Source organism: Myotis lucifugus, unplaced genomic scaffold, assembly GCF_000147115.1.
Source record: "Myotis lucifugus unplaced genomic scaffold, Myoluc2.0 scaffold_2941, whole genome shotgun sequence".
NCBI classification, from domain to species: Eukaryota; Metazoa; Chordata; class Mammalia; order Chiroptera; family Vespertilionidae; genus Myotis; species Myotis lucifugus.
The window spans coordinates 5,140-18,465 of record NW_005873989.1 but is presented as its reverse complement, the minus strand read 5'-3'; the positions used below and the strand labels follow the sequence as shown (position 1 = coordinate 18,465).

Genomic DNA, 13,326 nt, shown 5'->3' with positions numbered 1-13,326 from the left:
TATGTATTTGGTTGCTCCATTCTGCTTCACTCCTTTAAGAATCACCCCTCAGAAAGAGAAATGGAAAAATGCAGAGATTGTGTGGCACTCATGGAAAAGAATGATATTTGGCTGGCTAAAGATATGGGAGTACTTTTAGAGGGGAATTTGAAGTTGGGTAAAGAGATAAAATGGAAAGAGTTCCAAGTGTTCAGATAAAACACGCAGTGTCCATAAACACTACTCAATTTACCATAACAGTCTCATAAAAAATGCAAAAGATGCAAACCCACCATATCAAAAAAGATAAATCATATAAGGGAAATTAGAAAATTCATAGAGGAGAGGCCCAGCCAGCTGTGGCTCAGCGGCTGACTGTCCACCCAGGAACCCAGAAGTCACTGGTTTGATTCCCAATCAGAGCATATGCCCAGTTGCGGGCTCAATCCACAGTAGTGGGCATGCAGGAGACAGCCAATCGATGTTTTTCTCTCGTCATTAATGTTTCTATCTCTCTCCCTTTCCATTCCTCTCTGAAATCAATAAATATATATTTTTTTAAAAAGAAAATTGATAGAGGCAAAAAACAGCCATGCTAATTCTTCAAGAAAACAAACAACACAATCACGTGGCCTAAATAGATGAAACCACCACATTCTGTTAGGTCTGAGAGACTTTCACTTCTCTTCGGAAGCAGTGAGGGAGGAGTGTGTGGTCCCTGGCCAGGGGTAGATGACAAGTGTTGGTGTCAGAGACTAAACTCCTCACAGTCCCAGACGGCATTTCATCTGACATTGCCATGAGCAACAGATTCTTTTGCTGTGTTGTCATTTGTCTCATCGGAGTAGGTGAGCCCTGGGCACAGGTGAGGGACCTTGTCACTGGCTTTCCAGGCTTCAACAACAAAATGTTTCTTCAGGGCTCCAACATCTGTGTCCATCCTCCAGGGTCTATCTTTATTTGATCATCCTTTATTTTTCCACAGGCCACCAGGATGCTGTAGTCACACAGTTCCCAAGACATAGGATCTTGGGGACAAGAAAGGAATTAACTCTAGAATGCTCACAGAATATGAATCATATTTCAATGTACTGGTATCGCCAAGACCCGGGATATGGACTGCAGCTGATCTACTACTCAAATGGTATCAGAACCATTGCAAAAGGAGATGTCCCTGAGGGGTACCGTGTCTCTCGAAGTGAATTGAAATACTTCCCCCTGACCCTGGAGTCTGCCAGCACTAACCAGACATCTGTGTACTTCTGTGCCAGTAGTGACTCCACAGCGCTGCAAGGCCACATCCTCTCTGCACAAAATAGAGGTGAAGCAAGGAGGGAGGGAACACTGCCCTCAAGTTTCCTGACCCCAAGATTCCACACAAAATTGCACTAAAGTCCTGCTGCGACCTAACCTTCCTTACTTATCTTTTCCCATTCTTGTCCCCTCTAAGACGTTTCCTATTGGAATCAAAGTATCTGCCCCTGCTTGATATTTCTCTAGGCTAGAAAGCCTTAACCCAAATTGAGTATTTTCTAAGGCAAACTTCAATTCCCAGTTACAGATGTGGGAAAATTTTGATTGAATTGAATTCTTATCAAATAAAGAAAAAATAACCCTTATTTTGAAAAGATCTTCAGAGATTCTTCAATGGAGTCTCTCAATGACTGATCCCTATTGTACAGGAAAACAGGTATTGTGGTGGGACTTCCTCAGATGGGGAGGCCGGAGCAAGAACAAGAGGATGCAGAAGGCAGAGGGGAGTGAAAGACTTGCAGACAGTATGTGGGCGCAGGATTATCCAGAGGGAGGAAAACAATTAGTGGGATTAAAACAACACCAACTGATTACCTCACAGTCCTGCATGTGCAAAGTATAGGATGGAAGGGGAAGGGGGGTGGGGTTCTCTGCTCAGGGTCTCATGTGACTGCTTTCTCTTCTAAAGCCCAGTCCCTTGTCCTGGCTCATTCCCATTATTGGCAGACTTCAGTTCTTTGTGGTGGTAGGACTTAAGACCCTGTTTCTTTGGCTATCACTGAGCGTTTCCCTTAGTTCCTTGCAGTCTCTTTCCAGTCCCCTCCATCTTCAAAGCCAGAAATGCTCATTAAAATCTTATGCTTCAAAGAGCTCTCTGGCCTCCCCTTCTGCTACCAGCTGGAGAAGTTGTGCTGTTAAAGGGCTCATGAGATTAGAATAGACCTACCTGGACAATTACTTTTTGCCAAAAAATATAACATAATCCCAGGAGTGATGTCATATTCATAGGTTCCCACCCTATACTCAAAAAAGGAGGGGGATTATACATGGGGCAAGGATCATTGGGGGACCTTCTTAAAATTCCTGTCTGCCCACACCAACAGAGAAAGAAAGGGCCAAGAAAAATCAGGACACCAGAGAGCTTAGCCCCCTCTGCACCAGCAGGTTTAATCAAAGGCAGGTTATATTCCCTTGCACTAAAAAATGGCAAAACCAAAGAGTGCAGTGACCTTGCCCTCATGAGCAATGTGCCATCTCCAACCCTTCTTCCATGCTCATGTCTCCTCTAAACACATCTGGGAAGGGTTCTTCACTTTTAGGGACCCATGTGATTAGATTGGGCACAACTGGATAATCCAGGATACTCTCCCTAGCTCAAGGTCAGCTGACTAACAACCTTAACTACATCCACAACCTTAATTCCCTCTGGCAATCTAAACAGTCTCAGGTTGTGGGGATTAGGACTTCAATACTTCTAAGGGGCCCATATTCTGCCTACCATAGTATTATTCCACTAGAGGGTGCTAAGAGATCCCTTAATACAGATATATTTCAGATAATGAGGAAAGAGAAAGTTTGATAAAAATGAACATTGTGAGAATATACACTCTTCTCAAGTGCACACAGGACATTTTAAAAGATAGACCACATATTAAGAACAGGCAAAGTCTCTTCAGATTCAAGAAGATAGAAATCGTACCAAGCATCTTCTCAGATCACAATGGCATCAAATTAGAAATCATCTACAATAAAAACAATGAAAAAAAACACTTGGAGGCTAAATAGCATGGTATTAAACAATGATTGGGTTACCAAAGAGATAAAAAATAAATAAAAAGCATCCGGAAAACAAATGACAATGACAACACAACAATCCAAAATCTCTGGGACACCGTGAAAGCAGTCCTGAGGGGGAAGTTCATAGCTCTACAGGCCTACCTAAAAAAAAAAAAAAAAGTAATAAATTATATAACCCTGTAACTTAAAGAATTAGAAAGAGAGCAACAAGAAAACAAGAAAAGCCCAGAGTAAGCAGAAGGAATGAAATAATAAAGATCAGAGTAGAAATAAACAACACAGAGACCAAAAAAAAACAACACAAAAGGTCAATAAAACCAAGAGCTAATTCTTTGAAAGGATAAACAAGATTGATGAACCTCTAGCCAGGTTCACCAAGGAACAAAGAGAGAGGACCCAAATAAATAAAATCAGAAATGAAAGAGGTGAAGTAACAACCGACCCCACAGACATACAAAGAATTGTATAAAAATACTACAAACAACTCTACTTCAACAAACTGGAAAACCTTGATGAAATGGACATATTCCTAGGAAAATATAAGCTTCCAAAACTCAATCTAACTACTGATGAAATTGAAACAGTAATAAAAAAACTTCCAGCAAGCCCTGGCTGGTTTGGCTCAGTGGATAGAGCATCAGCCTGTGGATTGAAAGGTCCCAAGTTCAATTCCAGCCAAGGGCACATACCTCAGTTGCAGGCTGGATCTCTCGCCCTGGTCAGGGCACATGTGGGAGGCAATCAATGAACAGGAGTTTCACATCGATGTTTCTCTTTCTCTCACATCCATGTTTCTCTTTCTCTGTCTCTCCCCCTCCCTTCCACTCTTTCTAAAAAATCAATTAAAAATATCCTTGGGGGAGGATTAACAAAAATAATAAATAAATAAATAAATAAATAAATAAATAAATAAATATGCAAACCCACCTAAAAAAAAAAAAAAAAAAAGCTCCAGCAAACAGAAGCTCTGAATGGGGCAGCTTCACAGGGGAGTTTTACCAAACGTTCAAAGAAGAACTAAAACCTATCCTCAGACTATTCCAAAAAAATTCAAGAGGAAGGCACACTTCCAAGCTCTTTCTATGAAGCCAGCATTACCCTAATCCCAATACCAGATAAAGACACTACAGAGAAAGAGAATTACAGGCCAATATCCCTAATGAACATAGATGCTAAAATCCTCAACAAAATTTTAGCAAATCGGGTCCACCATTACATTAGAAAGATCATACACCATGACCAAGTGGTATTTATTCCAGGGATGCAAGGCTGGTACAATATCAGCTAATCAATAAATGTGATACGTCACATAAACAAGTTGAGAGACAAAAATCACATAATCATATCAATTGATGCAGAAAAGGCATTTGACAAAATTCAACACCTTTTCCTGATAAAAACTCTCAGCAAAGTGGGAATAGAGGGATCATACCTCAACATAATAAAAGCCTTAAATGATAAACTACAGTCAACCCAATGGGCAAAAACTAAAACCATTTCCCCCAAGAACAGGAACAAGACAGGGATGCCCACTTTCAGCACTCCTGTTCAACATAGTACCAGAAGTGTTAGCCATAGTGATCAGACAAGAAGAAGAAATAAAAGGCATCCAAATTGGAAAAGAAGAAGTAAAATTGTCATTATTCATAGATGACATGATATGGTACATAGAAAACCCTAAAGACTCTATCAAAAACCTACTAGACTTAATAAATGAGTTGGACAATGTAGCAAGATACAAAATTAACACCCAGAAATCTATGGCTTTTTTTATACACCAATAATGACCTCACAGAAAGAGAAACTAAACAAACAAACAAACAAAAGAAAAAACCCAACAACAATCCATTTATCATTGCAACAAAAAAATAAGATACTTAGGAATAAACTGAACCAAGGAGGTAAAAGACCTATACTCAGAAAATAACAAAAAGTTGAAAAAAGAGATAGAGGAAGACATTAACAAATGGAGGAATATACCATGTCCATGGATTGGTAGAATCAACATCATTAAAATGTCCATACTACCCAAAGCAATCTACAGATTCAATACAATCCCCATTAAAATACCAATGACATATTTCAAAGACCTAGAACATACTCTCCAAAAATTCATCTGCAATAAAAAAAAGATTCCAAATAGCTGTAGCAATCTTGAGAAAGAAGAACAAAGTAGGAGGGATCACAATACCAGATATCAAGCTATATAACAAAGCCACTGTTCTCAAAACTGCCTGATACTGGCACACAAACAGACATATAGACCAATGGAACAGAACAGAGAACCCAGAAATCAACCCAGGTTATTATGCTCAATTACTATTTGACAAAGGAGACAAGATAATACATGAGTCAAGACTGTCTCTTCAATAAATGGTGTTGGGAAAACTGGACAGATACATACAAAAAAATGAAACTAGACCACCAATTTACACCCTACACAAAAAATAAACTCAAAATGGATAAAGGACTTAAATGTAAGATAGGAAACCATAAAAATCTTAGAAGAATCCATAGGCAGCAAAATAGCAGACATATGTCGTAGCAATATCTTTACCGATATAGCTCCCAGGACAATGGAAACTAAGGAGAAAATAAATAAATGGGATTACATCATAATAAAAAGCTTCTCACAGCAAAAGAAACCATCAACAAAACAACAAGAAAGCCCACTGCATGAGAGAACATATTTGCCAATGTTATCTCCGATAAGAATTTAATCTCCAAAATTTATAGGGAACTCATACAACTTAACAAAAGGAAGAAAAACACTCCAATAAAAAAATGGGAAAATGACCTAAATAGACAATTTTCAAAAGAGGCCATACAGAAGGCCAAGAGACATATGAAAACATGCTCAAAGTCACTAATCATCCGAGAGATGCAAATCAAAACAACAATGAAGTACCATCTCACACCTGTCAGAATGGCTATCATCAACAAATCAACAGACAACATGTGCTGGCAAGAATATGGAGAAAAAGAAACCCTCTTGCCCTGGGGTGGGAATGCAGACTGGTGTAGCCACTGTGAACAGTATGGTGCTTCCTCAAAAAATTAAAAATGGAACACCCATTTGACCCAGTAATCCTACCTCTAGGACTATATCCCAAGAAACCAGAAACACCAATCAGAAAGATATATGCACCCCTATATTCAGAGCAGCACAATTTACAATAGCTAAGATTTGGAAACAGCCTAAGTGCCCATCAGCAGATGAGTGGATTAGAAAATTGTGGTACATCTACACAATAGAATACTATGCTGCTGTAAAAAAGAAGGAATTCCTACCATTTGCAACAACATGGATGGAACTGGAGATCATTATGCTAAGCAAAATAAGCCAGTCAGAGAAAGATAAATATCACATGATCTCACTCATTTGTGCAATATAATGAACAGCATTATAAACTGATGAACAAAAATAGAACCAGAGACATAGAAACATCAAACAGACTGTCCAATCTATGAAGGAAGGCGGGGAATGAGGCGTGGTTGTATGCATGCATATAAGCATGACCAATGGACACAGACAGTACGGGGGTGAGGGCATGTGCTGGGGAGTGGGAGCAGCTGGGGAGAGGTCAATGGGGGAAAAGGAGACTCATGTAATACTTTAAACAATAATGAATTTAAAAATAAATAAATAAATAAATAAAAGGGAAAAAAGAACACTGTGTCACCAATTGAAAGCAAACCCAATATACAAATACCTTTTATGAGGTCTTTCAAAGGTTAATCATACAGTATAGGAAAATATAGAGGATAGAGTGACTTCCTCAGAACCAATATGGCCTGATCTGAGTGAAAGTAAAATAGAATTTGATGTGTGGTGAAAATTCTACAGTTTATATCAAGATCACACATAGAAAAAAAGATTTCTATATATTTAAAGGTATAAACCTTGTATTCTTCTACAGGAGTTATAAAGAAATGGCTCTTCAATTGGGTAGAGGCAGGCATCATTATTGCAGTCAAGATACTGGACCCAGAAAGCGTGGGTGAGAGAAGCATACTTACTAAGTGGTGCTTCAGAGGACGAGGCTGAGAGCAAGCAGTGAAGAAGTACAGAAGTACAGGGAAAGACAGAGGGAGAGGGACAGCACAGAAGGAAATGCATTCAAGTGCACAAGGTGCAGGGAGATGGCTGAGAGTCTCTGGCCATCTAGAGCATTCTCTCTTCTTCCCAGTCCCTTTATTAGGGACACTGGAGCCTGCACCGGATTGGGGAAGTAGAGTTCCCCAAACTTTGAATGTGGTGACCCTGGAAAAGAGGGATCACAGGGAAGGTTCTAGAAAGGAAAGGTGGGAAGGTACACCAACTGGTTCCTAACGTGAGCATATCAGCAGCATTTTAGTCTTGGTTGATGTAGAGAAAAATAGCAGACACCAGAGCAGCCCTGCGGTTAACAGGATGGAGAAATGGGGTGAAGCATGTGCCTGAGGAGAGTGAATTAGCTGGTGGGGGAGTGGGCATGTAGGATGTTGGGTTAATCTAATATGGAAAATGCTTGGGACAAATTATACATCTTTGCTGTATCATTATCCACTTTGATGATGTTGGGAGCAGCAGGGAACCTGGGAAAATCCCATGGACGGGAGGGTAAATAGATAGTAAAGTTAGCTTTGGGGATGCAGTTGAACTGAGACGATGTTTACTAAGTAATACGGAATTATTGACTTAAGGCGAGTTCTTGAGAATGAACACTGCGTTCCTTCCCTCAGGACACCTGCGCCCACAGCTGGGATGTGGAGGACTTGCCAGGACAACACTAACACCCAGGATGGAGGCTAAACTGAGCTCACTTGCCACAGTGCTTCCCAGAAAGAAATGGTACAGCAATATAAAGAGAGAAGGCTCCTTCTTAGAGCAGAGTTAATGCCATGGGAGCAGCTGTTTCCCTCACTGGCATGGAAGAGGAACTGTTGAGGGCAAGAATGCATCTCTGAGATGTGAAGGCAGCCCCCAAGCTGGGATGAAGGCCCAGTTCTTGCTTGAAGATGATGATTTGGCAAAATACGGAAAGTCTCTGGGAAGCTGTAGCTGTGGTTGGAAGCAATTAGGAGGGATGGGACAGTCTCCTTCTCTGTCTTCTTCCTCCCCAACAAGAATACTTTGATTCCAAAAAAGCACAAGGAAATATCAAAGCTGTTCAAGGGGGAAGATATTCTGGGCAACACCAGGAAGGACTTAGTGAGGAGAAAAGGGAGCAATATGTGCAGCTGCTGGAGGAAGTCAGAAAAGAAGCTGTGACACCCTCGGCCTCAAGCAGGGTCCCCATGACTTGGATCCAGAGTAGTCTGGCTGCAACACAGCATCCAGGGACAGAGACCTTCCACGTGGAGCCACATGGGGAGAAGGCAGCGAAGCAAAGCCGGTGCCAAGAGCATACGGGGGAACTGAATGTGCTGCATAAATGTGAGGTTCCCGAAGAAGGCAGACATCAACTCTGCCTTTCACCAGCCCCTCAAGAGAAGGAGAGAGAAGAGGAAAAGGAAGAAATATTCCCTAAACTCCAGCCTGAGGAAAGCAGCTGTTAGCACTTATGACCAAGTCAAATCTGCTGAAGAGGAAAGAGCCCTGTGTCCAGGATTTTGAATGGGATACAGACCAATAAATTAATCCATGGTGTGGATTTCTCTTTTCTACACATGAGACTCTTTTAAAAGGTAATTGCTAACTATATATATCAGTGGATAGACAAAGATGGGAAGACACTTGGAATTTTTTTCTGCAGAATAGAAATGAGGATTTCTACATATAAAGGTACAGCTTTGATAATAGCATAAGTCTCCTGTAGTCACATTTCTAAGTGATAAAGGTACAGCTTTGATAATAGCATAAGTCTCCTGTAGTCACATTTCTAAGTGATACTCAAATATGTTATACCAATTTTCATTATAAAGTCGCACAATACAGAAAGGACTTGCCAAGCTTGACAAAAGCATACAGAGAAAAGACATTGTCAAATGCTCAGAAACAAGCAGCCTCAAAGCAGAGCAGGGACAATGACAGTGACCACAAGCTTGCCCTCCCACGTTGGCTTGTATTGGTTGCCTGTGTTAAATGTTAAAGCTCTGAGAAAAGGGGAGGGCTTCTCTCCCTAAAATGAGGGCCAGATGCAGACATTTTAGAAACCAACCAGAGCCCCCAGAGCTGGCAGACACCAATGTGACGCTGCCATGGGCCCTCAGCTCCTGGGCTGTGTCATGCTTTGTCTCCTGGGAGCAGGTGAGTTCCAGAACACTTGGCAACCCTTGGCCAAAGCTTGCAGGTCTTAGCTGGAGTCCCTTCCTAGAGGCAACAGCACAGGCACCCTCCTCGGCTACCTCTAGCTCTGTCTCCTCTGCTCACAGGTCCCACAGAAGCTGAAGTGACCCAGACCCCAAGACACCTCATCACAGAGACCAAAAAGCAGTTGACAGTGACTTGTTCTCAGAATATGGACCACGAATTGATGTACTGGTATCGACAAGACCCAGGGCTGGGTCTAAAGCTGATCTATTATTCAATTAATGTTGATCATTTTGAAAAGGGAGAGGTTTCTGATGGGTACAAGGTGTCTCGAACAGAGAAGGGGAATTTCCCACTGACCCTGGAGTCAGCCAACATCAGCCAGACCTCTCTGTATCTCTGTGCCAGCAGGTAACCACAGCACTGCATGGCCAGCTGCTCTCCACACAAAAAAGGCAGCCACAGAGCAAGGAGGCTCCTCCCTCAGGAGGACCCACCCAACCAGGAGGGAAACCTTCCCCCACCATCAGTGCCCATAGAAGTCCCTCCCAAGTCCCCAGCTTCTGGGGCTCTGAGGGATGCAGACCCTCTGCAGTGTGTCCTGCTCTCACTTGTTGTACCAATGAGCTTGTCAAAGGCCAGGCAGGACAAGCTAACTGTGCTTGGGCTAGAGCTGGGGTAAGGGATTCCTTTCCTAGACAAGGATTCTTATACACTCTGACATCCTTTCTCCTTACTGACCTTCACTGTTGCCCAAAGAATAGTCCATACCAATCCAAGTACTCGACAACATGTTGTCCCATATCATAGATCCTATTCCTGGGTGTTTTGTCACCAGGGAAATAGCACGTTCTGAGTCTTTTGCTAAATCTGACATCTCAGCAAAGTGTCTTGCTGTCCACCAAAATGCCTGAGCCAGAGATGTCCTCTCCTTCCACACCTCATCCGTGGCCACTTCCTCCACATTTCCAAGTATTAAATTCTTCGCAAATTTTATTAATTTTTCTAACCTCATTGATAACATCATGGTCCAGCAAACCTCATCTCTCATCTGGATTCCTTAACTACCTTTCAAGTAGTCACCCACCTTTCTAATTTGCTACCTGGTCCAACCTACAAACTACTCACTCTCTTGAGCTTAAAACCCATTTACCAGCTAAAGACTCATGCTTATGTTACTTCACAAGCCTCTCAGCTCCTTCTAATGATGTGGTGTTTGCATACCTGCCTACCATCCTAACGTGAACTTCCTCTTTCTACAGTTATTGCAACTGCCTTCCTTTCTACCAGATGTTTCCACATCTCTCGGGTGACCACCTATGTCCTATGCTGACTCACTCCTGGCTCATCACCTATAGTGTTCATCTTACCTGGAGCACCTTCCTCTTCCTCTTTACCTGAATATCTACTAATAACAATTCTTCTGCATATGAATTGAGAAGTCATTTCCTCCAGGAAAATGTCCTTGAATTCCTGAGTAGTTTGGTTAGTTCCTCTGCTGGGTGCTTGTATGACAGCCTGAACCTTCCGTGGTTCTGGATGATGTCTGTTTTGTCTTTTAGTTGTATTTTTGAAGTGGTTGTGCAAGGCAGCAATTTCAAGTATTTACCTATGCTGCCATCTTGGTTTCTCCAGCACCCAGATATTTTTGGTGGCTGGTTTTATGGACTGAATTGCATCCACTCAAAATTCATATGTTGAAGTTTTATGTCCCAGTATCTCAGGACATGACTGTATTTGGACATAAGGTCTTTAAAGAAGTAATTTATGTTAATGAGGTCATTGGAGTGGGTCCTTTCCCAATATGCCTGGTGTTATATAAAAAAAGAAAAAAAGAAAATTAGGACCCAGTCACACACAGAAGGAAGATCATGTGGCAACAAGGGGAGAAGATGGCCTGCTATAAGCCGATTGGTTCCTCTGAAGAAACCAATCCTGTTGACGCCTTGATCTTGGACTTCTAGCCTTCAGAATAGTGAGCAAAACAAATTTCTGGTTTTGGTCACCCACTACGGAAGCATTAGAAAACTAACACAGATGATCACACAAGCACCCTCTCCCTGGCACATTCCAAAATTCCAGACTCAAGGAAGCAAAGTGAGTGTTGAACATCAACCACATTGTGCCAGCAGCCTAGACACAATGAACTAAACAGCGGGGACACTACTGAAACCCAGATACCCAGATGCAATCCCAGAGCCTACCCTGTAAGCAGGTCCTTCTAAGATAGCTGTCTCAGGCTTGGTATGTTTTTATCTACACACACACTCACACACACACACACACACACACACACACACACACATACACACTGACACTCCCATGAGGAAAAGGGGTGGCTTTCACTCTAGTCCCTCTACTAGTAAATTCTCTTAGAATCTGAGGATTACTGAGGGATCATGAGTGTGGGCAGGGACAATGACATCAGAGATGATCAGCCTGTAACCTAGGCCTCAGAGAAAATACACTTGTGCCTCAAACCTGCCATGGGACTCAGGCTTCTCTGTGGTGTGGCCTTTTGTTTCCTGGGAGTAGGTGAGTCTGGGAAGTTGGTGTTGAACTCCTAACTTATTATTTCTAGGCCCTGGATACAAGACTTTTCCCTCATCAAGCTTCTTGATGACCTCCTTTTTACCTCCTTTATCCTCCTTTCACAGGTCTCATGGATGCAGAAGTAACCCAAGTCCCAAGATATCTGATCAAAAGAAAGGGAGAGAAAGTGTTGATGGAATGTTTACAGGATATGGACCATGAAAGAATGTTCTGGTATCGACAAGACTCAGCTCTGGGGCTGCAGCTGCTCCACTTCTCATATGGGGTTGAGAATTATGAGAAAGGAGATTTCCCTGATGGGTACAGTGTCTCTAGGAAGAAGAAGAAGGGCTTCTCCCTGATCCTGGGGACTGCCAGCACCAACCAGACATCTGTGTACCTCTGTGCCAGCAGTAGATCCACAGCGCTGCACAACCACATCCTCTCTGCACAAAAAAGGCAGGTGCCAGAGGGAAGTGACCCTAACTCAGGGCTGAGTTACACCGGCTACTTTGAACAAAGGTGGCCACTCAGTGGAACCAAGCCCATGGACGTACAATTTGGTCTGGAAAGCACAGGATATCTTTTATGCCCCATGCACCATCGTTTCTGAATTAGGGGCCATTCCCAAGTTAGTCTGCCCAGACTTGTGTATTATCCCCAGCCTAAATTCATGAGACTCTACCGCAATCAGGAGGAAACATCCTCACACATATTTACATGGAAGAAGCTCTGTTCTATCATTTTTTTTTACAAATTTTTCTCTCCCTCTCTTATTCTTGTCCATCTTACTGTCATTTGCCACTTTGCTCCATATCTTTGCTCTTAATCAATGTTTCACTAGGGGGCATCACACAAGCTAAACTCCTTCTTCAGATAAATTTTATTCTCCCTATGTTGATTTAAGAGAAAGTGTGTGGAATTTGAGTTCTATTCATTCAATCTAAAATTAGAACAACTCTAATAAAAAGCAATCATTCTCCACGTTCTCTAAGTGGTCACTAATGTCTTACTAGAAACAGGTAAGGAATAAATTATGATGCAGAGGTTATGAAAATTAGGTTACATCTGTACACATGATCATCTGGGAAAGTATCTGTGTATTTTAAAGAATGAAACATCTATCCTGTCTGTAAATAGTAATTGAGTCCTTTGGGAATACAAGAGAAATACTTTGCTTACAGCGATGGATACACGATGCAGTGTGCAGATGATGTTTTGTTGAGTTATACACTTAAAACCTGTATAGTTTTGCAAACTAATGTCACCCCAAGAAATTCAGTGAAAAAATAAACATAGAAAAAGCATGTAACTTCAAAAAAGAGTATTAAAAAGCTTGGTAGATTTCACAGGTGTGTGCATTCCTCAAAACTTATTTAATGGTACTTAAGAGTTGTGTCTTTTACTGTATGCAAATTTACCTTAAAAAGAATCATAAATAAATATTGAACACTAGTTAATTATATGCATGCTGAAGTGTTTAAAAGTGAACTATGCCTTCAATTAACTTTTAAATGTATCCAAAATGT

General features: G+C 41.6%; 1 gene segment (V, D, J or C); it reads left to right on the top strand.

Moving 5' to 3' along the window:
• The first annotated feature begins 11,751 nt into the window (after nucleotides 1-11,751).
• Nucleotides 11,752-12,410, top strand: LOC111824614. The segment is given in 2 exon segments: nucleotides 11,752-11,800; nucleotides 11,923-12,410. Coding segments are annotated over 2 exon segments (537 nt in total).
• Nucleotides 12,411-13,326: the final 916 nt, after the last annotated feature.